This window comes from Lagopus muta, chromosome Z, assembly GCF_023343835.1.
Source record: "Lagopus muta isolate bLagMut1 chromosome Z, bLagMut1 primary, whole genome shotgun sequence".
Taxonomy (NCBI): Eukaryota; Metazoa; Chordata; class Aves; order Galliformes; family Phasianidae; genus Lagopus; species Lagopus muta.
The window spans coordinates 44,619,506-44,643,928 of NC_064472.1; the positions used below are offsets into that span (position 1 = coordinate 44,619,506).

General features: G+C 39.5%; 1 protein-coding gene across 1 annotated transcript in view; it reads right to left on the bottom strand.

The window, feature by feature from the left end:
- SHB (SH2 domain containing adaptor protein B) overlaps positions 1-24,423 on the bottom strand; it is a 71,812-nt gene that overhangs the window by 8,639 nt on the left and 38,750 nt on the right. Inside the window, exons 3-5 of the mRNA XM_048931719.1 lie at positions 23,654-23,869; positions 14,655-14,826; positions 10,649-10,768 (exon numbers count right to left, since the gene is read on the bottom strand). Of these exons, the coding sequence (XP_048787676.1) occupies positions 10,649-10,768; positions 14,655-14,826; positions 23,654-23,869 (508 nt within the window). The remainder of the gene's footprint in view (positions 1-10,648; positions 10,769-14,654; positions 14,827-23,653; positions 23,870-24,423) is intronic.

Consider the following 24,423-nt stretch of genomic DNA (forward strand, 5'->3'; position numbering starts at 1 on the left):
TACTATTAATTTTGAAATTACCTACCATTTATTCCAGAGAAAATGAGTCCTCACCACCTGTCAGGCAAGCATACTTCAACCACTTTCAGATCTCTAGATCTCCCTTTTCCAACATACTTACTATTATCTGGACAGTAATCAGCCATCTAAATCTGCTGGCTGTTTTCATGCATTCTGAGTAGCTCTGTGGAAGTCTGTAGAAATGCACAGTAACAAAGGCACTAGGCAAACCAAACCATACAGGATCTTCCCTCTTCCATTTTTAAAGAAAGTAGTCACCTTTCATCTCTGTCAGCACACACTGCTCAATGTCAAGTTTGTAACCTTTACTTCCTAACGCAAACCAATGCTCAAATACCAGGAAATGTTTTTTCACCACTACAGCGTCATTAAAAGATGACTGTTAAATTAAGAATTACAATAGCTGTTAATTGTTGTAACTTCAATTCTATTTCAGCTAAGGCTTACAGCACATCTATACACCTCCAGATGTGTGCTTCCAGCCAGTCCAACTCCTTGTCCGCAGCAGGACCTGCCCATCAGGTTGTTGAGTGTTTTGAACAGGCAGTTTCATAAAACCTGTGAGGATAAACATTTCCTGACCTCTCCAACCCAAGTCTCAGGGCTGCACTGTTCTCACAGGGAAGAAGTTCTTTCCTACATGCAATGAGAACTCCTTGCTGAAGCTTGTGACTCACTATCCAACAAACAGCCATATTCTTAGTAACTTTCCTGGTAAGGCATTCCAAAGCTCACCACCTCACTTTCTCTTCTGCAGGGCAGCCAGGCTCAGTGCCATGAGCTAAATCTACCGACCCTTCCAGTGACTCTGTCTCTGGACCTGCTCCAGTTTTGACTGGTCTCACAACAGATACAGCTTCATAAGTGTGCACACTTACGTACACACAGTCCTTTTTTTGTCCTTTTGCTTGTGCTTTAGCTATTACAGTCCAGCAGGTGGCTGGATTTCATTGAAAAAGACTGAAACTTAAGGCAGCATGTAAATTGAGATTTCCTACTGTTACGTTTCACAGTGCACCTACAAGAGCTTGATGTGCACTGAAGTCATGGCTGAACACCTGAAACACAAGTATGATGGCTCTCCTCTTGCTTCTATACCTCTTCCTGCACTTATTCTACCACCCTAATTGCTAGTAAAAAGCAGACCTTACATAAAGAAGCTTGCAACTGGGCATTTCATTGGCAGCAGTGACACAGTTATCAGGAGTACGGATCTCAAGTTTTCACTAAGCCTTATGCAATTAAAACTGAGTTTAAGGAAAGAGTGAGGGAGTATGAGAGAGCCAAGCACTTACAACCATGAAAGAATACACAGAAAACACAAGGAACAATGACAAATGGTGCTCATCAGTCAGTAGTGGAACCAGTGCCATTTAACATCTTCATCAAAATGGGACTGAGTGCACCCTCAGCAAGGTTGTGGACACATCTGAAGGGGGATGCCATTCAGAGAGACTTAAACAGCCCTGCTGAAAAGGACCTGGAGGTACTGATGGATGGCAGCTGGACCTGAGCCAGCAGTGTGCCCTAAGAGCCCAGAAAGCCAACTGCATCTTGGGCTGCACCAAAAACAGTATGTACAGCAAGGTAAGGGAGGTGACCCCGCCCCTTTGCTCTGCACTGGTGAGGCCTCATCTGGAGTACTGAATCCAGATGTGGAGTCCTCCGTACAGGATAGATGTGGACCTGTTGGAGTGCATCCAGAGGAGGGCCGCAAAAATGATCCCTGGGATTAGAGCCCTATGAGGACAGTCTGAGAGTGGAGCTGTTGAATCTGGTGAAGAGAAAGCTCTGGTGGGACCTAATAGCAGCCTTTCAGTAACGAAAGGGGAGATATAAGAAAGAAGGGGACAGAAGCTTTAGCAGGGTCTGTTATTATAGGACGAGGGAAAATGAATTTAAAGTAAAGAAGGAGAGATTTAGATTGCATATAAGGAACAAGTTTTTCACATTAAGGGTGGTGAGGCAGTGGGACAGGTTGCCCAGAGAGGTGGTGGGTGCCCCATTCCCTGAAGACACTCAAAGCCAGGCTGGATGGGGTTGTGAGCAACCTGATCCAGCTGTAGGTGTCCCTGTTCACTGCAAGGGAGTTGGGCTAGATGATGTTTATGGATCCCTTCCAACTCAAGCAATTCTATGATTCTATAATGTGTGGCTGCTGGAGGAGCTACCAAAGAAGACACAGCTGCCTCAGGTCTCTGGATTGTCCAGATCATCCACAGAAATGATATCTTTTGCCTCAAACACTTGTCATAATCAAGAAAAAAAAATCCTTGTTTTAACTGAGCTGAGCAATGGATGAACCTACATATTAAAGATCATTTAATGCCTCCAGAGATATCCAATTTTTAATGAATATTCACAATGAATGATATTAATGAATATTCACAATGAATATTCACCAGGTAAACAGCACTTATTTAAAACTACAGCCATTTACACAAGCAACTTAAATTAAAACAGATGTTTTATCTACAGGTGCATTATAACTTGGAAATGGAGTATCTTCCATGGTTGCTTCATACATGCAGAATAACCGCTTTCGTAACATGAAGCTGACAAACCACTCATGTGTCTGACCTTCTCAAAGACCACAGAACACAGAAAGCTTTCCTAATACCAGAAAATATGGTCTCTGGGGACCTCTCCATTGTTCATTTGTTACATTAAATGAAATTGAACAAGTGCTGCTGTCTTTTATCTTTTCAGATATAGGTAATGTTTTTGTAGATTCCCTTTGCCGGATATTGCTGTATTTCAGAAACCCTAAAGCTTGTCTCCTGTTGTCAGAGAGAAGAATACCATAAAATCAAAAACTGTTAAAAAAAAAAAAAAAAACACCATAAAATCAAAAGCCTTTTTTTTTTTTTAATTAAAAAAAAAAAAAAATCAATCTACAGAATCGTATAAAGGTACAGATAGATTTCATATTGCTGTCATTATCTCAGTTATCTCTTCCTTTTTTCAAGTATCAGAAATGTATCGATAGAACTGAAAACAATGCTGGTTTGTACATGCTGATGAAGGTCCCTGAGAAGCACAAACACACCAAAAGAACAATGATGAACATGATTACCTGGGAAAAGCACACAGCACCTAAATAGGCAACTTCTGCCAATAAATGATCTTAGAGACTCACAGCTACAAAATTACTAGAATTTATCTCACCTCACAAAGCAATTCCATATCTCACTCACCTACACATTAGGCACTTCCCCAATTTTTATGACTAAGTAGAATCACTGTTGTCTGAACAGTAAAAATAGAGAAAACACAGGGTCATCAATGAAGCAATGCAACCACAGAAATCAGAAGTAACTCATATGTAACTTAATGGATTTCCGTATCAGTTTAATCTAATACTGGAAACCTCATTGTAATGAATTAAAATGGCAAAGACAGTGCTTCTGAATGTGAGAAGTGCCTTTGGCTTCTGTATCACTTAAATAGGCTTAGAACTGTAGTTTAAAAAGGTCTGTTTCAGTTCTCTAATTTTGTCCATGTATAGCTAGTAGTCCAGCAAACTTCTGAGAATCTTTTTCCATTGGGTGATTTATTTTATTAAAGCTAAACTAAATCTCCACCTTTCTACTTTGTAATGTGACTGATCTACATTTATTTATTATTAGTTATTACTTATATACATTATTAATTATTAGTTATTACACAAGGACTATTTTATTGTCTCAGAATATGCCAACAATTTCTACATATTTTGAAGAAAAACACTTGTAGCACAGTCCATAAGCTTGGAGTTTGTCTTTTTTACTGTCAACCTCCATATATATAAACATAAAAATCATCTACATTCACAGAAGAGCTTGCTCTCAACACTAACTGGAGGATTTGCCAGGAGTTGGCATTAAATAGTCAAGTGCTTCACACAAAACATGGATGAACTGTGAGTTTACTCATGCATATGTGCATGCACTTGTATAAATTCAATATTTTCCCTATAGATGCTATTTTTCCCTCACAGATACTTCAATATATGTACTCCTTCACTTCATGGAATCACTCATGTGGGTAAACAGACATCTGGCCTGCTTCTCACTTCCTCCCAATAGAAGACATGATGTATATCAACTTTCATTTGCTCTAAAGGCCAGTTGGAGTCTAACTATCCTTTCATATTTTAATGGATCATGGGCAGTCCAAAGCACATCATCTTCTGAATTGGAGTTCTGGAGAGATCATCACCTCTGAGCTGTCAGTGTACTCAGCATATTCATTCAGGAGAGCACCATAAGCCTCCATAGTGATGTGCCTGCCTACCTGTTCCACTGCTTTTGTTAACCACAACTACTCAGGTCTGTCATACTTGTACTACCCAAGCCTATCTAAGAAGTGTGAAAAACCTCAGCCAGGTTGATGAATGGAACATCCTCTAATGGGAGGATGCAGACTACGGATAGCCAAGTGCTCCTCAGAGCTTTAATTCTTTCCTCAAATTTATTAAATTTATTAAAGTCACAGCAAGACATCACAAGAACAAATTTAATAATTATTTGTTTTACAAATCTAATCTGATGCATTGCTAAAGCCTGGAGGGCTTATCTCTTCAGCCTCACAGCCTCGTCTTCAGCACTGCTTTCCCATGTTCTAAATACAGTCACAGCAGAGACTCATTTGCATTTCTTCAGCAGTCTGTTGCTGCATGAACCAGTGTGGCTCAATTGAAAACACAGGCCTCAGGGGTTTCCAGAAGCAGCCCCACCACCTCCATTTGTAAAGCCCCAGAGAAACCACTCTTACTCCAAGACGGATACTCCTGGAATTGCTGAGAGTACTCTATCTTCTCTTTTTGGGAAAAAAGGTTGGCATTGCAAGTCCATAACCAGTTCTTCTAAGGTGCAAGCTTAGTGGGAATGAATCAAATAAAGTATGCAAGGCTTTATATTATAGGATGGAATGTGGATGGGAATAAACTCCTAGGTCCCTTACCTAATGAGAGGTTGGGCCCTCTTCACATGCCTCTATGATAGTCTGCCTTACCCAACTTGCTTTTTTAGCATCCAAGATTAGATTTGGAGTTTGGCCATAGGTAACAGGATAAAAACAAAGACATTCTCACCACATAAAATCAGTATCTGTGTCAGTTGCTACCCATTCTCCTGAGTGCAAGCATAAGCATATGACCCATCAAGTAGATGTTAGAAGATGCATCCACAGAGCTATTCACAACTTCAATTCAAGTGTGAAATAGAATGCTACCCATACCCATAGGCCTGAAAAGGCTACTGATGCCAACTCATGACAATACCATGCCACAGTTCACTACTGCTGGAATAAAGGCCTTCAGTGTTTTAAAAGGAGACGACAATATTTGCTTTTTGAAATGTACTGTTTCAGTGCTCAATGCCAGTCAGGCAGCAATAATTTCAATCAAATTACAACTGAATAATTAGAGAAGAGTTTAGCTGACAACAGCAATAACATACTGAGCTCTCACTCTGTTTACAGCTTTTATTTACCACGGTTTCCTATTCCGGTACTGATATATCTGGAAAAAGATACATTTCACGTACTGCTTCACTGCAGCCATGGCAACATCACACAAATAGAAATGCTGCTTTTAAATTTACCAGCAAGATTATTCTCTTATTGGATATCTGTTCTAGTTGAACATAGTGCAGTTACTTAACATCACTGACAGGGCAAACATAAATGTAACTTCTATTTCTTTCTCTCTCTCTCCCTCTCTCTCTCTCTCTCTCTCTCTCTCTCTCTCTCTCTCTCTCTCTCACAGGAGCAAGATGATACTGAAATAAAAAGATCAAGCTGTAGTCTGACTTCATGGAATATTCCCAAAGTTTTATAAAGCATTTCCAAAGAGTATGTCTCCAGTGACTTTTCAAAATAAATTCTGATGCAAGCAATGGCAAGTGAAGGAAGCTCCTCTCTTCATATGCCAGGGAAAAATGCCATCTCCTCTACAGCCTGAAATAAAAATTTCAGCCTTTCCTGCAAAACATACCATTATAGGGCAGGCAATCAGGACACTTCTTAATTTTCAAGGTAAAGAAAATGCTCTGACAAGAAGAGGGAATAAATAAATTCTCTTTTCTGACAAGAAGAGAGAATAAGTAACACATTATCCAGCAAGCATCTTATGCAGAAAAATAAATACATATAGAAATAAAAAGAACCGAAGTCACTATAATTATACTACAGGCATGCCACTGGCATAGTCTTTGGGAAATAGAAATGCTACACTTCTGATCAAAAAGCCTCTGAGAAACAGACATCAAACACCTGGCAGCCTCTCCCACAAGACATGACGACCAGAGCAGAATCACCAAACTGTGGTTTGTAAGGACACTGTCTATATTTTATATTTTAACACAACCTCCTATAAGTGTGTTCAACTTAAATAGCAGTCAGTTTACTGGACACAGCAGGCAATAGTTAAAACTGCAGTCATTTTTAAAGCCAGTAGTCTTGCATTAGCATATACTTGAGTCTCTGTCACATACTGCTTCCTGATAGGTCATTCCCTGGAAACACCAGCCTTATTCTTTGTGCAAAAAACACCACACAGACATACAGAGGAGGACATGGCCAAGTATGTAGTGCACATTTAAGCACAAGTGGAGTCCAATCAGATCCAGAAATTGCTCCAGAATTGCTTACAGAGTACAGCTTATTTTTTCCACCACGGCATCTATCAACTCCAGAGATATAAGAGACTTCAAGAACCATATCTTAATGTAATTACTGTAGGTAAATGCAACAATGACAAGGCTGCAACTTTGTAACAAGAGCAAATTACACATGGCTGGTGAGTATTATTTTTGCGCTATAGCTTTATTAACTTGTTTCCCTCCTAACTACTACGTATCTTCATAGTGTACTATCAGATTGCAAGACAGTCAAGGCTTTCCATTTCATCATAAACATGTCATAAAATAAAACAGAATTTTGATGCTGAAACTGTTCTAAAGTTCATTTCACCATGCACATTTAGCAGCAACATCCAAAAGACCCAATCCTTACAGGTCTCCCTCACAAGACCTCAAGCACCTCCAAAACTGTCTGGTACATGAAAAGTGAGCAAAGCCTCTCTTTCCAGTCCTGATCCAGCCTCACGCAGTGAGGAGGGCACTGGATTGTTACAGCAACACAAGTCCTGTTCTGTGTAGGAGAGGTGCATTATTGCAAAGTTGGGGTTGGCATTACCGAAGATACTGGCATAAGATACCTAAACACAACCCCACCCATGATCACACCAGCAGCCACATTCCTGCAGCTCTTTCATCTTTTTTTTTCTTTCTGATGTGAAAGCCAGTCTCACATTCTATTGATGACAATGGAAATCAACTACCTGTCAGTAATGTCATCCAGCAACTTCAGTTTGCACTGGAATGTTCCAGAGGCTCTTTTCTTCAAAGAGAAGTAATTTTATCTGTGGCAGTATGAACTAGGTTATACAGTTCCCCAGTACAGCCTGAGAAGGGGATGGCTGACTGCCGTTATGCCTGTGGTTAATCTTGCCAATTACTCCATGCATCTTTTCTGAGCACTTCCATACAAGCCACACATCTGTCCTGGTGAAAATGGGAGGTGAAACAGATTGTCTCATAAATCTCACTGAAAAGTGGAGTGCTGGGATGAGTGCAAAACCGTCTGAACACAGGCAGCCCTACCAGAAAACTTCTTAGCTTATTCAGTTAAGTCCGCAAAACTGAGTGACAAAAGCTTGAGATCTCTCTTATCATCCCACAGAGGGAGACACAGGACTCCTTAAGCTGTTGCTTCCATTGTGACATAAAGTACAACAGCAGTACACGATGTCACTTCTTTCAACACTCATAAAAGATTTCATTCTATCAATTGGAAGGATATCCAGAAAAACAGTATGCAAAGATGCACTTGATAAGGAAATACAGAGAAATGAAAACAAAACAAAACAAAACAACAACAAAAACCAAAAAACCCCCAAAAACTCACCAGAATGTAAAAGGAGTTTGAGACTAAAGCTCCCCAAAGAGATAACAACAAATACTGTAAAGGAAACATACATGCCAAATTCAGAGGAAATTTATGGGAAAAGGTGAAAAATTTCATAGTTTAGAAATGAGTACATACACTGTATTTCACATTTTAATGAAGGAAGAAGGAAATCCCACAAGACAAATGTATGAGATCTCACAAGAATTAAATGAATGAAGAGATTCTTGACTGTACCTGGCGCAAAATAACCTCATTATGTACTGATTAGTTACTGCTAAAGGAATCAGAGCCCCACACAGCAGCATGTTGTTGGTATTCTGAAAGGCCCGTTTCCTATATTTAAAAGTAGTCATACACAAGCCTAATTGATTTCCTTACAAACATTCTAACTAAAATCTGAAATCTGAGAATGTCACTTTTTGAGCTTAATGAACAAGAATTCTTCCATTAACAAAACTTTCAGAAGCCTTATCCTCCACAAGCTGATTTAAAAAAATAATAATATTAATAATTCTCTCCATTTGGAAAAGAACACAAAACGAACAATGAATTATACAACCTATACTGAATGGGGGGGAAAAAGAACTCTATGGCAGTGAGTAGGAATCAGGTGTCAGGGAACAGCAGTATCAAATATTAACTTTGTGAGTAGTTTGCAGATGGTAATGGTCAGCGAGATGGAAAGTAAAACAGAAGCAGGCTGCTAGAAGAGGAAGGAGGTTTGCACGATAACTAATATATGATTAAATAGCAAGATTTTTTTTTAACTAGATATTTTAAGACAAAACATTGGTGGCATTTGCAGGATGTCACTAGATGTTCCTAGAAAAAAAGGAAACTGATGACTGGGTAATGGATAGCAAATGAATTCTAAGTGCAATACCACGGGATTGAGAGAATAATACAGACTCTAGTGATGCCATGGGAGAATGATCATCACCACAGGGAAGTGGTACACAGAGTTACATCAACAGGTGAGGATTGACAGCGGATTTGATAAATGTACAGAAGAGCTGCTGAAAGGTATTGAAATCTTATTGTATACTCCAGAAAACATAGGTTGGAGGATGTCATTCATAAAGCAAATGCTGAGGAAGCTTTAATTAAGTGTCACAAGAAAAATCTAGTTTAGAAGATTCTAAAATACAACACACAAAAAGGCCATTAATGACCAGCATCCAGTTGTACAAATCTCTGAAATATGAAGAAAATAAAGAACACCAGCCAAAGTAAGGATAACTATGCATTGGAGCTGATTCACTAGACCTTAACTGTCTTCTTTTCTCAGAGCTTACCTCTTGTTAAATAACAAGAGCATTGTTCCAAGGTAAGAATTAAGTGAAACACTATGACATGCTTCAATAACAAAAGTTGTATTTTAAGACTTACAGAATATGAAAAGTTAAGCCCTACATACATCTGAAGCATATGGCAGCAAGCTTCCAATGTTTGAACGAAATTAGAGAAAAACTGCATCAGAGAACGCACAGATCAAATGACAAATGCGACAAGAGCTGAACTACATTCCTCAAATAGTCTTTTCTAGTTTAAGGCAGACATCTATTATACAGAGACCACAACTATGACAAAGGAGTTAAGATTTTAATGAATCCTACAAAATATCTGAACAGAATCTAAAAACTAGGTTAACAGATGCACTTTTACTATGTCTAAAATTGAGACAGAAAACAAATTTGAAATCTACTGCTTAGACTATCCAGCTAAAGCTAAAGACCCTGTATTTCTAATTAACCTAAGGATATACAAAATTCAGCAATGTATCTGAAAGTGTTACCATTATGTGCTACCATTATTACTGCAGTAAAATGTGCTTCAACAACTCTGTAAATAAACCATTTAAAAGATAAACTGTCAGGAGTAACACTGGTTTAAAAACAAAACCACCACCACTAAAAAAAAAAAAAACAAAAAACAAAACCAACGAGAAAGAGACAAGGTCTGTTTCTTTCCTACCTAGGAAAATCAGTTCCACATCAGAGCCTATCTTGGAAGCAGAAAAGCTAGTAAACAATTTTCTTTGCCCCCATACAGCCAATATGAAAGTCAGGGATCTTCCTGTTCTCGTGTGTGGAAAACCTGAGAATCTTAGAACTTCATCTGCTGGATATGCAAATGAGCATATGTTGAGGCAAAGATCTGTAACATACTCTGCTAAGCCAAGTTAGGTGATGCAAAAACCAGTACAAAAAATCCAAATTGGATTAATGTTTATTCCCTAATTCTTGATCTGGAGCTTTTTATTTCCAACGACTGAACCAATTTACTGTTGACCTCTGCAACAAAATGCCTTCCTTCCATGTATAAACCAAGTGCCTTTTACAAAAGGAATAACCCCGCTCCTCTCCAAATATTTATTCAACCTGAAGCAGAAGCAGGACAGCATTTCAAATCAGCACCAGAAAAAAAAAAAATCCAAGTTTATTTAGTTAAGTGGGCACCAAAAGAAGACTAAAAACCTCTTAACATACCAAAATTACAAGGTCTTAATTCAGCAACTGTCACTATACATCATGTAGGCTGACAGACTCAAACCCTCTGGGTGCCCTTTAGAGCTGAATTAGCGCAGCAACAGACTGAATAATTTTGCTTTCTTGCACCAGAGAAGTTATGGCTTTTAAATTACATTTACTATGTTTTACTGACAAGTACTTACTTCAGTGAAAGAGAATAGTCGTGCTTGCTTGTTTGACTGTTTCTTACAAGGTAGCTACACTCTTTACATAAACGTAAAAGGTTTTCTGCATCTGTCCGACTGATTGCTCCATGATACCATCTAGGAAAAATCAGAGATTAATAAAGACACGTCTCTCAACTCATACTACTTTACTACTTTATTTCTTTAAGGTGTGGATAGCAGTTAATACCATATGGATACATTTAAGATCTAATATATTGCAGATAAAAAACACAACGTTTGCTTTACCTGAAATTAACATTACCACTTGTGGAGGCTTGTAGTCTGTCTCAGCTGAAGGAAAAAAAGTCAGATCAGGAAAGCATGTGATAGAACTGGCACACTTACCAATCTCTAGAGTAAGTGGAATAGGTGCATCTTCTATGTAGAAATAAAGTGAATGGGGAGAGGAGGGTCCTTTATTAAACTGACCACTGCAAACAATCTCTTCAGTACCTGCTGCTCTGTATCAGCAAGCAAAATTTTGCAATCCAGTCGGAAGTGCTTTGTCCCTTCCCAAAATGTTCTCCAGTGAGATAACAAGCCTTGCCCTCCACAGGGTTGATTGCTTCTCTGAGAGATCTCCCCCTTCCTGCAACTGTAAGGTGCACCCTGAAGCACTACAGTGCGACACTTCCCCGTCTTCCCAAGCAAGATAATGCCTGCATCAGGAATGCTCCCATTCTGTCATTACCAGGAACAAAGACTGGCCTTGCGCAAAAGTTTCCTTTTGTTTGTTCTACATTTATTTCCCTGTTTAACTTACTCTGAGAGAAGCTCCAATTAAAATATAAGTGAATAAACAGAAGCACTTTTATCAGAAATCACTGAGCCAATGTCAATTCTGCTGTCAAATCTTGTGAACGTGATAAATGAAAATTGGTGTTCAAAAAAAAAAATTCATCTTGTGTCTAGCCACTGCTAAAGTCTATGATAAAGGAAGCTAGAAGTAAGGTTATCCTGCAGCATATTCAAGATGGAGTAGCAAGGGATACCCTAGACAGCTCAATCTCATCACAAATACCACAGAAACAAAGATGTTTCTGTTTTCAGGCACTTCATCAGTTATTTACTGCTGAAGAAAACTTCTCAAAAAGCAGTTTAAAGACTGAATTGTCTTCTGAATGTAAAGAAGAATACTAATATTGTCAATCACAAAATGCATTTGGGAGAGTATAAAAGCCACTTTTATTATTTAAAAATTGTATTTCTTTTTTTCTCCTGAAGGACCAATTGCAGCCAAATAAAATGTGACCTAGCCCAAATCAGGGAGGTACTGAAGTCTGATATTTAGAGGGAAGTATTTAACACATTCTTTGGGCTGCATGTTTCCCAGTTGGCAGGGAGGTTCACTAAGAGCAAGCACAGAGCTGGTTCCAGGGGAAAAAAACAACAAAACATACAACAAAACCTAGTGATCTGAACAGTCAGAAAAAAAACTACAGCAAAATCTGAAGACAACTGCTGATGGGAGAGCATCTGATTCAGAAATGATGCCTGGAAGCTGTTCTGGCTACAGCTCAGAGTCAACAGCAGTGCTGAGAAGTGTAATTGCTTGTGAATCATATGCCCATGTAAATGGGACATTTGGCTTGCTCCTGTTCCAGCTAGCTAAAGATAAGCATAGTGCTCTAATAAGTTTAAAGTTCCTGCCTAAACTGCAGTTTCAAATGTATTGTGGCTGTTTGCTCTGGGTGTGTCTATTTTTTAGATGTCAACGTATTGATATTTGTATAGAAAGTTCAAAGATTCAGAAGTGAAAGACCTGATAACAAAACTGTAAAATAACTTGTAAAACACACCAATGCAAAAGCACAGGACATGAGAGCCTGAAGACATGTTTATCTCCTAAGGCATCCCAGTAAACAACAGCATACAGTACAAATTTGGAAGCGAAATTCAAACACAATCACACATAGGCAAACTGAAACCATCCTGACCGTGGTTTATCTAAGTTCTTCCTGATTTGCCTTATTTTGTTAACGATCGTCTAACAGCCACTATATGGCCACAGCTCCACTGCAGAGAAGACAGCTGCGTCAGTCACGCGTTAGGTGTGATCAGTTACTACAGCTCACAGAAGGCACAATACTATTGTGTTTCTGAATTGGTTAGGGCAAAACAGGAAGTCAGACAGTGTGTGCACAGCAAGGAGAAATTCACTTTCAATAGAATGCACGGAATGCACACTTTCCTTTTTCACTGTTACACTGAGGAAGTGGAACAAATTCATTCAATTCCCCTGTGTCTGTGAGTTAACTCAGTTCATGGTTACGGATTCCTTAGTCACAAGCAACTAAAAGTAATTTCTTAATGCATTATTACATCTTGGACTTTCTGCCTGTTTAAGAAACTCCCAAATTACATACTAAAAATTCACTTGTTAATTTGCATGTTTTCATTCCTTGTGCTCCTCTCTACAATAAAAAAATCCATTCATAAGGAGAAAGCATTATTGCAAATAATCTAAAGTACAATAAATCCACACTCTTCCATTTTTTGACCAATTATTATTAACTGGTCAATCATTTCAGTATTGTTCCTGCAAAACAAAGAAGCAAAAATAATCTTGTGTGATTAACACTTAAAAAGGAAACTTAACACTTAAAGGAAATAAAACTAACTCTGCAGACTACAGTTCTAAACTGCAGTAACAATTGTATAAATCTGCTACAATAACCTATTTCCGAGTCTAAAGTTAACTAAGATTTCAACTTTTCACAATGTTTTAAATTTATTTTATGTGTTACTGTGGACTGAAACAATTCAAGTTTGAGAACTAAATTTTACAGCCAAGTTTGTAGTCATCAGTAATTTTTCTGTACTGTAAACAAGTGATTTCACAATAGTGATTACTATTTCTTCTGTTCTAGGTAATTCTACCCTTTGTTGATAGGCAGGTGCCTCAAAGGCTGAGGCTGGCTGGGTGGAAAATGATACGAGGTGGATTATAATATTCACTGTTTCAAGCTGAAGGTTCCAAATGCTAATATCATGTAATGCATGTAAAAATAGTATATCAAAGGAAAAGGAACTGTTGGAATCACCATTGTTCAGACTCAATTGACAAAGGAGATTCTTTCCATCTGAGGAATTGGAAGTGCAAAAAGGACTCAGTGCTCATCTTACCACTACCACTACCATTCAGGCATGTCCTCTCTTTCACTTGAAAAAAAAACCTCTGTGTCTATCACAACACTGTCTAGAGTGGGACTCCTTAAGGGATTAAAAACACACATCTCTAGCTTTACCCTTTGAACCTGTAGGAAAACTCACTGCTCACAAATATCAGCATAATCTGTGTAAATCACTCCACAATCCACAATCTTCATTTATGAGGAGTTTCGGGCTCCTTTCATAGGGCTACACTTTTGGGTCACTCCTTCACGCCCACCAGTCTGTCTGAATAAACTGAGGAACAGTAATGACACAGGACAGAGACCATCCTTGCAGATAATAGATTGATTAACTCCATGGAATTCTCCCAGAACTTGAATTTGGAGCTGACAAGGCTGCTTCTACATACCACCCTCAGATCTGACACCACAGAGCAGCAATAGTCTCTTTTATTTAAGCGTTGTCGCTTATCATCAAAATTCTCCCTACAGCAGCATTATAGCCAAATGCAAGGCATGTCCTGAGCTACTAGAAACACAATATGCAGTCATAAAAACACAAGAATTTACACAGCTTTAAAGCACAATTTGGATGTACATGAAAGGTACTTGCTTTTCTTAATGCCACACAATAAGTAGAATAACTGCACACAACTTACAAGATGAAATTGACTGTTCCTGAAAGATTCCTATTTAACTTTATATTGTTTTCCACAGAAGTTAGTTTACACCTTAAAGAATTAACAACGGTTCTGAGTGCACTAACAGAGGGGATGCAGAAGAAGTGGAGATGTAGTGGGATCTAGGATATCTGCTGCTGCTGTAAGCAGGAAACAAATTGCTGGAGAGCAATTACTGGTGTTACTTACATCTGCTTTTCCAGTGGAACAGTTGGATCTATTCTTTCTCCTAAAATCCCACAAAATTCTGGACTGCCATGTTTGATGGGTTTAAAGCCTCTTCCAGGTGCTCTTAACTGCCTGCGTTGGTCGTTTGAAGAAGAAGGAGATGCTTGCCGTTTCTCACTTCCATTAAATTGGGCTGCAAGATATACAAAAGTTACTTCTCTAGGCAAGTTTAACAAGAAGCAACATGGCTGTATTTAGAGAAGTTTCACACTTCCCAAGGAGAATAAGCATGCATCCATTAACATTAAAATGGTTTGCCTTCAAAGTTATATTTATCATCCAGAAACGTTTGTAACAATGCAAATTACAGACCTAAAAATCCACACACTTCTAAATCCTGTTAAAATTGTCAGTGCTTATGTTAACACCTGGTCTTGTCTTCCTCAGTAGATGATGCTGAGGAAATACTCCTTGCAGTAATGAACACAGGCTTTCACTCAGCTGCTACAGAACAATAGGCAAGTGAGAACATCACAAACTCAGCTTGCCTCAGCTTACATGAAATCATCCACACAGTGATTCTGGTGCAATTTCAGACTGGTGACGCCCATCTACATGCATCAGAAATGCTAGCAAGTAGCAAACAGTTTAAAATGTTTTCTTTTACAACACTGCCACAAGGTTTTTTTTTACTCAAATACTAGGGCATGAAATGCTGAAAAGGAAAAATTGCATTTGTAATGTTTCTCTCACAAACTGTATTATGTCAGGAAAAGCAATATGGTTATTTATCAAAGCACGTATGAACGAGGCCTGCAGCTTCATTCCCATTAAAAAAAATTGACACACTTAGAGATTCTACATATCTATAACTTCAAAGAATTCAAGGATCAAATTCTGACAGAAGCAGCGAAAGGAGCTATCTACACTTTCTAGACACACACTGCCTTCTGGGGTTTCTTTCTTCATTGTAAAATAACCGGCTGTAGATAGATTATTGTTCCTAAAAATCATCTAGGGGAGAACAGGTTGAACAAACCTCACTGTATCTGCAGGCAAATATCACAGTGCACACAGAACAGCTTTTAAACAGCTTTTATGTGAATTTCAACAGCAGCATTAGAGAAAATGAAAATATTGCAAGGACAATTACAGAGAATCACTATCACAGCATGTTGCAGATCATGTGCATTTAGGTCTCAGCTTGTAACACACAGACAGCTAGGCATGTGTCTGCTAGTACTTACTGCTTTAAAGCAGTTGGACAATCGGAAAAAGCTGTAATCTTCAATAATACAATTCATACAGAATAGATTTGTGTTGGACATGGAAAAATCTTGTGGAGGGTTTTGCTTCGGTTATTTTTATATGCTTTCCACATGTCTTGGGCACACTTTCAAATTGCCCCTCTTTTTTGAGAAATTAGGCACTGAACATTATCAAAATTGGACAGATACAGTAACTCACATTCCGAACTACACAGGCAGAAATACGGTTACATTTCAAAATGTACATTCACATTTAACCTTACTGAGAGCTGACTAGCATAACAAGGAGAAATACTGCATGTGTATATTTGCAAGTGACACATGAACAGCACATTGTTTCAACTTCAAGAAACACCTGGATACTGTAATATGGAAACTCTGTGAAAGTAGGTGATCTTAATGTTATCAGCTACTGATTGAGCAACATCTTCCAGATGCCAGAAATCAGTTCATAAAACAAACATGAAATTCAGTTCCTCACAGTAGCAGCAGAATCTTTAAAACATTATGATAGTTAAAAATAGGACTCGTTAGGCAAAAATAGCACAGACAAAGTTAAATTTCAAATGTTTTGAATGCTTTTGTCTGAAAAGCTCAGACAGTCTCTGGACTCATGCCCTATTTCTTTTTTGTGAACTAAATTGGCGGGAAGAAGCAGTCTAAGGGGATATATCCTGGCAGACAAAACTGGCAAGTGCGATAACTCAGTTCAGCACCAACCCATACGATGGTCTTATCAGATGAATTTTTAGGGCACTGTAAATACACTCTCCATGTAAGTTGCAGCACATATAGTGACAATTCATATGTTAAACTCCATGCAGCTAGGAGTGAAAAGTTAGTTACTGCACTGGTATTTGTGTTTATGTGGATGTCAGCTATGGAACTGACTGCATCCCAGTCTTTGCACACCATCCTCATGTGTTCTCTTCTCCTGCCTTTAGCTGGTGGCTCATCCTTCTGGAGTTGGTGTGGCAGAGCTGTCCTGGTCCGTGTTGACCAGGGTCCCTGGCAGTAACAGTTGCATCCAGTACATTTGGCTAAGCTTGGAATTTGAAGATCCTCCATCAAGAGCTCTGTGATGAAAACTACTACCAGATGGCCTGCTTCATATCAGAGGGCCACTTATTTTACTAAGCGATTCTGAGATAGGCTCTACAGACCTTGTGTGCATTTCCTTTTCCCAGAGGTCTGTTCTGCCCACAGCAATACGGAAAGCCTGTTTTCCCTCACACCCAAGGAGGGACCCATGTCAGACTGAAGGTACCAAACCACCTCTCTGGTGTTGCTATCTCCTTTTTCAGACAGACTTACTTTCCAGAAAGTTACTCTGTCCCTGTGATTTTGCCATACTCAGCTCTTCCGGCCAAACTAGTTTGCCTAGCTCAGGAGGTCTAACAAGAGAGGCCCCACACCTAATAAAGGCCTTTAAAAACACATTTCAGCTGAAGCCATTATTTCCTTCCTATTTTCTTCTCTGTACTGCCTCCAATGAGATAAAACCAAACCTTTTTGTGAAAGCACTCAAGCTGCAGACAGCCAAAATGCTGCACTCCATTCCATATAGCCACATCTTTCAGCGCTGCACATAACAGCTGCAGCACTCAGTCGGTGCTGCTCAGCCATCACAGCCTGTGCACACCTTTAGTTTGGCACATCTCAGATTCCAGGCTGGAGACAGACAGCTTCTCTCCATGCTTCAGCAACAAATCTTGAAGTCATGCCAGATGTACAAACGTCTTCCTAAAAAGGCTTGCATGAGTAGTTGACTTCATGGTAATTCTAGTGTTTCTTGCCATTTTGGCTTCTTTCCTAAATCCATCACCTAACAAATCAAAAATGTTTGCTGCGTAAAGCTCATTGTGTCTGCACTTCACATCACAAATGCATGCTGTTCCCTGCAAATAAACCTCTCAACAAAGGAAGGTTTTAGCAGGAGCTGCCTGCAGGTTCACAACCTCTACTGCTCTATGAAGTCAGACTTGCTCCTTGCAAGAATTTCTAATACCATTAGGCCAATGTGCTATTCAGAGAAATCCACCTGAGTTCAAAATTGAGCAAAACCCATCCAGCCTGTTTAGCTAGCTACATTACAGAACCACGGTATGCAGAAAAGTAATTCACACACCTCATCATAGGGTCAGTACTTCTCCAGTGCAAACATTTCATTGTTTCAAACTTAGGAGTTGGATCTCTTCTTTTCTTATTTTAAATATTTATAAATCCAAGGAATTAGAGTAAGAACAGAAAGAACGGGTTATGAAGCAGCCCGCAGACAGTCCTGATACATTGCTTTGTAACAAATAACCAGGTGCCTAAGACATAGTGAGCTATAATGAATGACACACCCCATTTCAGAAATCTTATTCATCTAAAAGCTTATTTTCCTAGCACTGTAAAACAGAACTCTGCATGTTGATGAGCCCATAGGGAATCCAACCATATCATAACACTTTTTAATTAAATTTCTTCTTAATCTGTTAATTTTGTACAGCAATGTTTTAACTTAATATGCTTTCATTAAAGTTTACTACATAATGCTTTAGAAGAATATTTACACACAGGCAAATGAGAAAATGTAATAATATCTATAGATTGTGCCTTGTTAATTTACATTCACGTATATACAAATTAAGAAGTACACAATGAAGAAAGAATTGACAATGCTAAGGTCTTTTTAAAATCAACACTCAAGAAAGACTATTTCAGAATTCACTCGTTAAAGATCAAAAAAGTTGGTCACAAAAACGATTACAGCACTAAGCGACTTCACAAATGCCAAGTAGCGCAAAATAAGAAATGCAATAGAAACTAATACATTTATCCTCTGAATTTAATTAAAACTCAGCATTTTCATATGATATGCACAATACATGAAGAGTAAGGCCTAAGATTTCCATGTGCACACAGGTCTTGGGACAATAACTTTTGAAGCCAGTAATCTCCCTTCTGTGTCTGCTGTATTACTAATTGAGAAATCTATGAGGTGTGATCTCACTGCAGACAGATGTGCCCTGGCCCCACAGAGTTGTACAGTAAATATTTAGCTTGTATCTCAATGTTGCTAAATAATGAAGTTTCTGTCTTAGCTATTGTACATACATTGAAAGAAAAATGACCTCTGGCTACACACAATTACTACCCTTGTGCTGGAAGATCACTGACTGATATTATTCTTAGTCATTGGAAAATTATCAAAAATACTACATAAGGAAAAGCTCAGTTCACAAGGCTAAAACTATACTAAACTATGCTGCAGAAAGAAGCTGCAGTTAAACAGCTTCAAAGAATTCTGCATTTAAGTATTTAAGTGTCACATACACAAGCATGTGTTTCTCTCCAACATCATTTTACTATTCAAGGTCTTTATTCAAATAAAACATTCTTTGCTCAAAAGTAGCTCTAGTCCCAAGTGGTAAGAATGGCTGGCTACACCTCCAGCCAAACCAATACTAGACAGAATGGCAAAAACTTGGACGTCTCTCAGATAACACATCCAGCCAAAAGTAACTGTTCGGTTTCTTTGCAGAAGCTCTTCAACAGCAATCTGTTGCCCCTGCAGAATTTCTCATGATACCCATGCTAGCCCAGAGGTCTACAAAGGCTGGGATGAAAAAAAAAAAAAAAAAAAAAAACCACCAGTGTGCAAGATGCAGACATAGCAACAGAGAGGAGAAGACAGGAAATCCTCTCTGGAATCAAGTAAATTCTCTGGGAAACTGTGCAGAGCAGCTGAAGATGTACTGCAAATCCACTGCCTATGGCACTGCACAGCCCTTGCAGGCAGCCTGTAGATCCTTCCAAGCAGCAGATACTCTACCTCTGCAACAGAGTTACTAGAGACCATGCTACAGTGTAGTAAGGTTATTGAATCAGGAGACTGATGCTGTACACCTGCTGCAGCCACTGACAGCTTTGCTGCCATCATAAGGAAACCAAAAGGCTCTAAGTAAGTTGGGCAGTGATACGTAGGCCATAAAAAGGCTGCAATAGGTCAGAACAAAGAAAGGATTTACACACATATGCAGGACTGGCTTTCAGAATCTGCTGCTGTAGTCCTGGAAACCCAGTGATATGTATCTCCTCAGAATATGGTCAAACTGACCAACCTATCCTGACACACAACAGGTATCTCAAATTGTAGCCAGGATCTCACAGACAGACAAGTCTCCCAGCACAATTCTTGTAAACATTTTAATTGGCCTAACAAAGGGGATGAGTCAGTTCAGGCTTGCCTGAACTGAAGCCTGCTGCCAACACAGCAAGGCTCAGGACCAGAGCTGTACATTCTATTTCAAGCCATATAAACAGGTTAAGAATTTAGTTAAGAGTTCATGCAATGTAGGGAGAGAGACTGTACTGCACAGCATGCAGCACAACTGGATGGTGGCTTACATCCAGGTTCTGAACAACTATTAGCATATACTTAAGGTAAAGTGACTGAGTATGGAATCCCACAAGATTATTTGTTTGGCATGCTGAAGCACACCACGCTGTTAGAAAGTAGAAATCAGTTTTCTCTATCCTACTTCTCTCTTCTGCAGGACTCCAGCAAGAAGCTTATTTTTAAGCAACTGCTTCAGGTTCACCTGGGTCTTTTGCTCCCAGCTCCTTCTTTCATTATAGGTTTCACAGACATCAGCTTGGTTTGGAAAAATGTAACACCAACTGCAACATAAAGACATACAAATAAACAAAGCAGAGGAATAGAATCACTCACACATCACATCTTCACTGCTTTATTATATTGTGCTACAAAAGAAATGCATTTGTGCCATTCACCTGCACCTACTTATCAGGCAATCAGGTTAGAAACACCCAAGCAGAGTAGTATCACAACAGGCTGTATACAACACTAGCCCTGTAGATCTGTGGAGACAAGTAACTCCCCATTTATGCAGTGTGGTAATATTATGGTACACAGATCTGCAATATCAGGGATTAATTCAGGTACAAAGACGCCTTGGGAGCTGCGTAGTCCAATTTGGCAGGGTCCACTATGTGATCAGGTAATTCCAAACTTTATACAGCCATCCATTCACACAGGATAAAAACATCTGAAGATGAAGACCACAAAATCTCCTTAGGCAATCAGCTCCAATGCTTGGCTGTCCTCAAAGAGGAGAAAACTTCTTCTCCATATCAAGTCAGAACCTTGCCTTATTGAACTTATGCTTGTTATCTCTAACCTTCTCATCACACATCTGCTCATCCGTGAAGAGCTTCTCTCTCTTCTTAATGACTTCCTCGGATACACTGAAAAACTACTTGTTTGAGCTCTCCAAAGTTTTCTCTTCTGCAGGCTAAGACCAGTCCTCAGCATCTCCTCACTGGTCACGTGCTGCAGTTTCCTGCCATTTTGGTGTCTCTCTGCTGAAATCAACACTTATCAACATCTCCCTGGCATCAGAATAGTAGACACAGCATAGCTGACTGCTCACGGTTTGGATGGGCATAAGCTCTGCTGGGTGAAACTCTGGCTGGACTGCTGGGCCCAAAGAGTTGTAGTCAATGGAGATAAATCCAGTTGGTGGCTGGTCACGAGTGGTGTCCCCCAGGGCTTGGTAATGGGGCCACTTATATTTAACATCTTTATTAATGATCTTGATGAGGGGATTGAGTGCACCTTCAGTAAGCCTTCAGATGACACCAAGTTGGGAGGGAATGCTGGAGGAGAGAAAGGTACTACACAGGGACCTGGATAGACTAGATCAATGGGCCAAGGTAAACTGCATGAGTTTCAATAGGGCCAAGTGTTGGATTCTGCATTTTGGACACAACAACCCCAGGCAACCCTACAGGCTTGGGGAGGAGTGGCTGGTGGAAAGGGACATCAGTGTACTGATGGACAGTCGGCTGAATATAAGTCAGCAGCGTGTCCAGGTGACCAAGAAGGACAATGTCATCCTGGCTTGTATCAGGAATGGTGTGGAGAGCAGGACTAGGGAAGCCATCCTGCCCTTGTACTCAGCACTGGTGAGGCCTCATCTCGAGTACTGTGTTCAGTTTTGGGCACCTCAGTACAGAAGGGACATGGAGGTTCTGGAGCAGGTCCAAAGAAGGACAACAAGGCTTGTAAAGGGCTTGGAGAATATGCCCTATGAGGAGAGACTGAGGGAACTGGGCTGTTTAGTCTGAGGAAAAAGCAGCTGAGGGGAGGCCTTATTGCTCTCTTCCAATATCTGAAAGGTGCATACAGAGAGAACAGAGTTGGTCTCTTCTCGCTGGTGACGGGATGAGGGGAAATGGCCTCAAGTTGTGCCAGGGGAGGTTTAGGTTGGATATCAGGAAACACTTCTTTACAGAAAGGGTTGTTAAGCACTGGAATAGGCTCCCCAGGGAGGTGATTGAGTCACCATCCCTGGATGTGTTTAAAAACCATTTGGATGTCTTTAAGCTCTTTCACAACCTGAACAATGTTATGATTCTGTTATTTTAACATTCCATACATTGTCCAAGAAACGTCAACTGAAGGGCTACTGGCTAAACTCCTGCTCACACAAGTGAAGATGCTGCTTTCCTTCATCACGACTAGGGGAACACTACTAGCCATGTTTACCTCACTTTCCCCAGGATTCCCAGCCCATTTCCAGTAAAGCTGTAAAATGGGAAGCCAGACAGTCCTTACTTTGTATCACTGAAGGGGGTTAGAGTCTGCTCCAGATGCAGATTTTTAAGTTTGTTCTAATTGGATTGCACAAGCTTATTGTCAGTCCATTTCTCCAGCCTGTTTTATTCCCTCTGAATGACAGCTCTGTACCCTTCTCATTTGAAGCAATTCCAAACTTGATGATATGCACTTCCTCCCCTTGACTAAATTACTGATAAAGACATCAAAAAGGGAGGGTTCCAGAATTGGTCCTCTATAAAATCACATTTATGCAGAGTCCAGGAAGAGTATCAGTCACTACCTTTTGGTAGTCCAACAGCCTGGAAGTACTTCCACTCATCTTGTACTATACCAATCTAGGTTATAGCATTTCGAACTAGGTAACAGGAATGCCACAGTACAATGTGTTGAAGGCTAAACCTTACGCAGATGATATCTACTGCCCTTCCTTCTCACTGCAAACATAGATTCTACCAGTGAAAAAGCTTTTGGCCTTTAGAATCACACCAGTGAATGAAGTCCCTTCTGCTTTTTCTGCAAAGCAACAGAAGGGAGGAAGGAGAACATAATCGACAACAAGCACAGACATTTGCAGAGAGAGCAATTCATTTTCTGCACAATCTCTATGACTGAGAAATTCTGCAATTCAGAAGGATTAATCTGAAAACAAGTTCTACAAATCCAGAGAAATGATGAACGATTAAATTGAAAATGACAGCTATCAAAAAACACTGGTGAGGAGAAGAACGTTACTGCAGGCACATTATATGGCTTTTTGTCCCACCCCTTTAAGAATTGGCCCACAATTTAAGGACATTGCAAAGTCACTCTCTCATCATAGATCCACCTAACAATAAACACTATCTGCATGACATTCATTAAAATAGGGGTGAGACTAAGAGGTGGGAGAAATGAGATGTTTATTAACATTAAGTAAGTGCTGGGATAGTTCACAATAGCTGAAGCACTGAACAGGAAAGTGCAACGTTGCACATTTCTGAAGATTTTGGACTATGCATATTTGTTTTTCAGAGATTTCTCCCCTCTCTCTGATCCCAAAAGAACAAAATATTCTAATTCTCCCAAAGGGAAAAACAAACACTGTGAGAGAGAATTTTCTGGCCAGAATCTAAGAATCCTACCTGCCAGAGCTGGGATGGTGACTTTATTCCACTCCCACGGCTGATCATACTCATCTGCAGGCCTGTCATCATCCTGTGGCAATTTGCTTTCTCGTAAACGTTGACTCACCACACTTTCAGAATCGGATTCCACACCACTACCTTCTGGTTCATAGGGTGTGTCATAAAGCTGCATGTTTTTCTGATGGGTCTTCATGCCTTCCTGCTTCTGGAACTCTGTTGTCAGGAAAGAGAATTGCATCAGTGTCACTACCCACAATGCCTTATCATCACTGTTAATTTTAGAGAGTTCAGCTTCCACATACTACTTAATTTCTACTTAATTACACATATTGCAAGCTGCTACAAGACTTTGAATTCCACCTCTGCATTTGGTTAACTGTCTGGAAGCAAAAGCTTGCTCTAGCTAACAATCATAGTACAGAAAGTCTTATGCCTCCAACACACCCCAGCTTGTGTAGAACCAGATTATAGGAAACACAGTACTTGTCAGTCTGTGCAAGGTACATTTACAAACACCCGAATGTAAATCCTCAAGAACACTGATATTTTGTATGTGGTTAAGTCTTCAGGAAGAGATAATTCAGATACAAAGACCAACCAAAATGAATTCCATAGTGTAATTAAATGTGCTGATAAAAAAAAATTCTCTAGGGAATGCAGAATATCAGCAAAAAAATGAACTGGAACTACAATAAGAAGATGCAACAAAAGCAGTGATAAATAGATCTTAGTTTACATTGTATTATGGGACAAAATTGACAGAAACA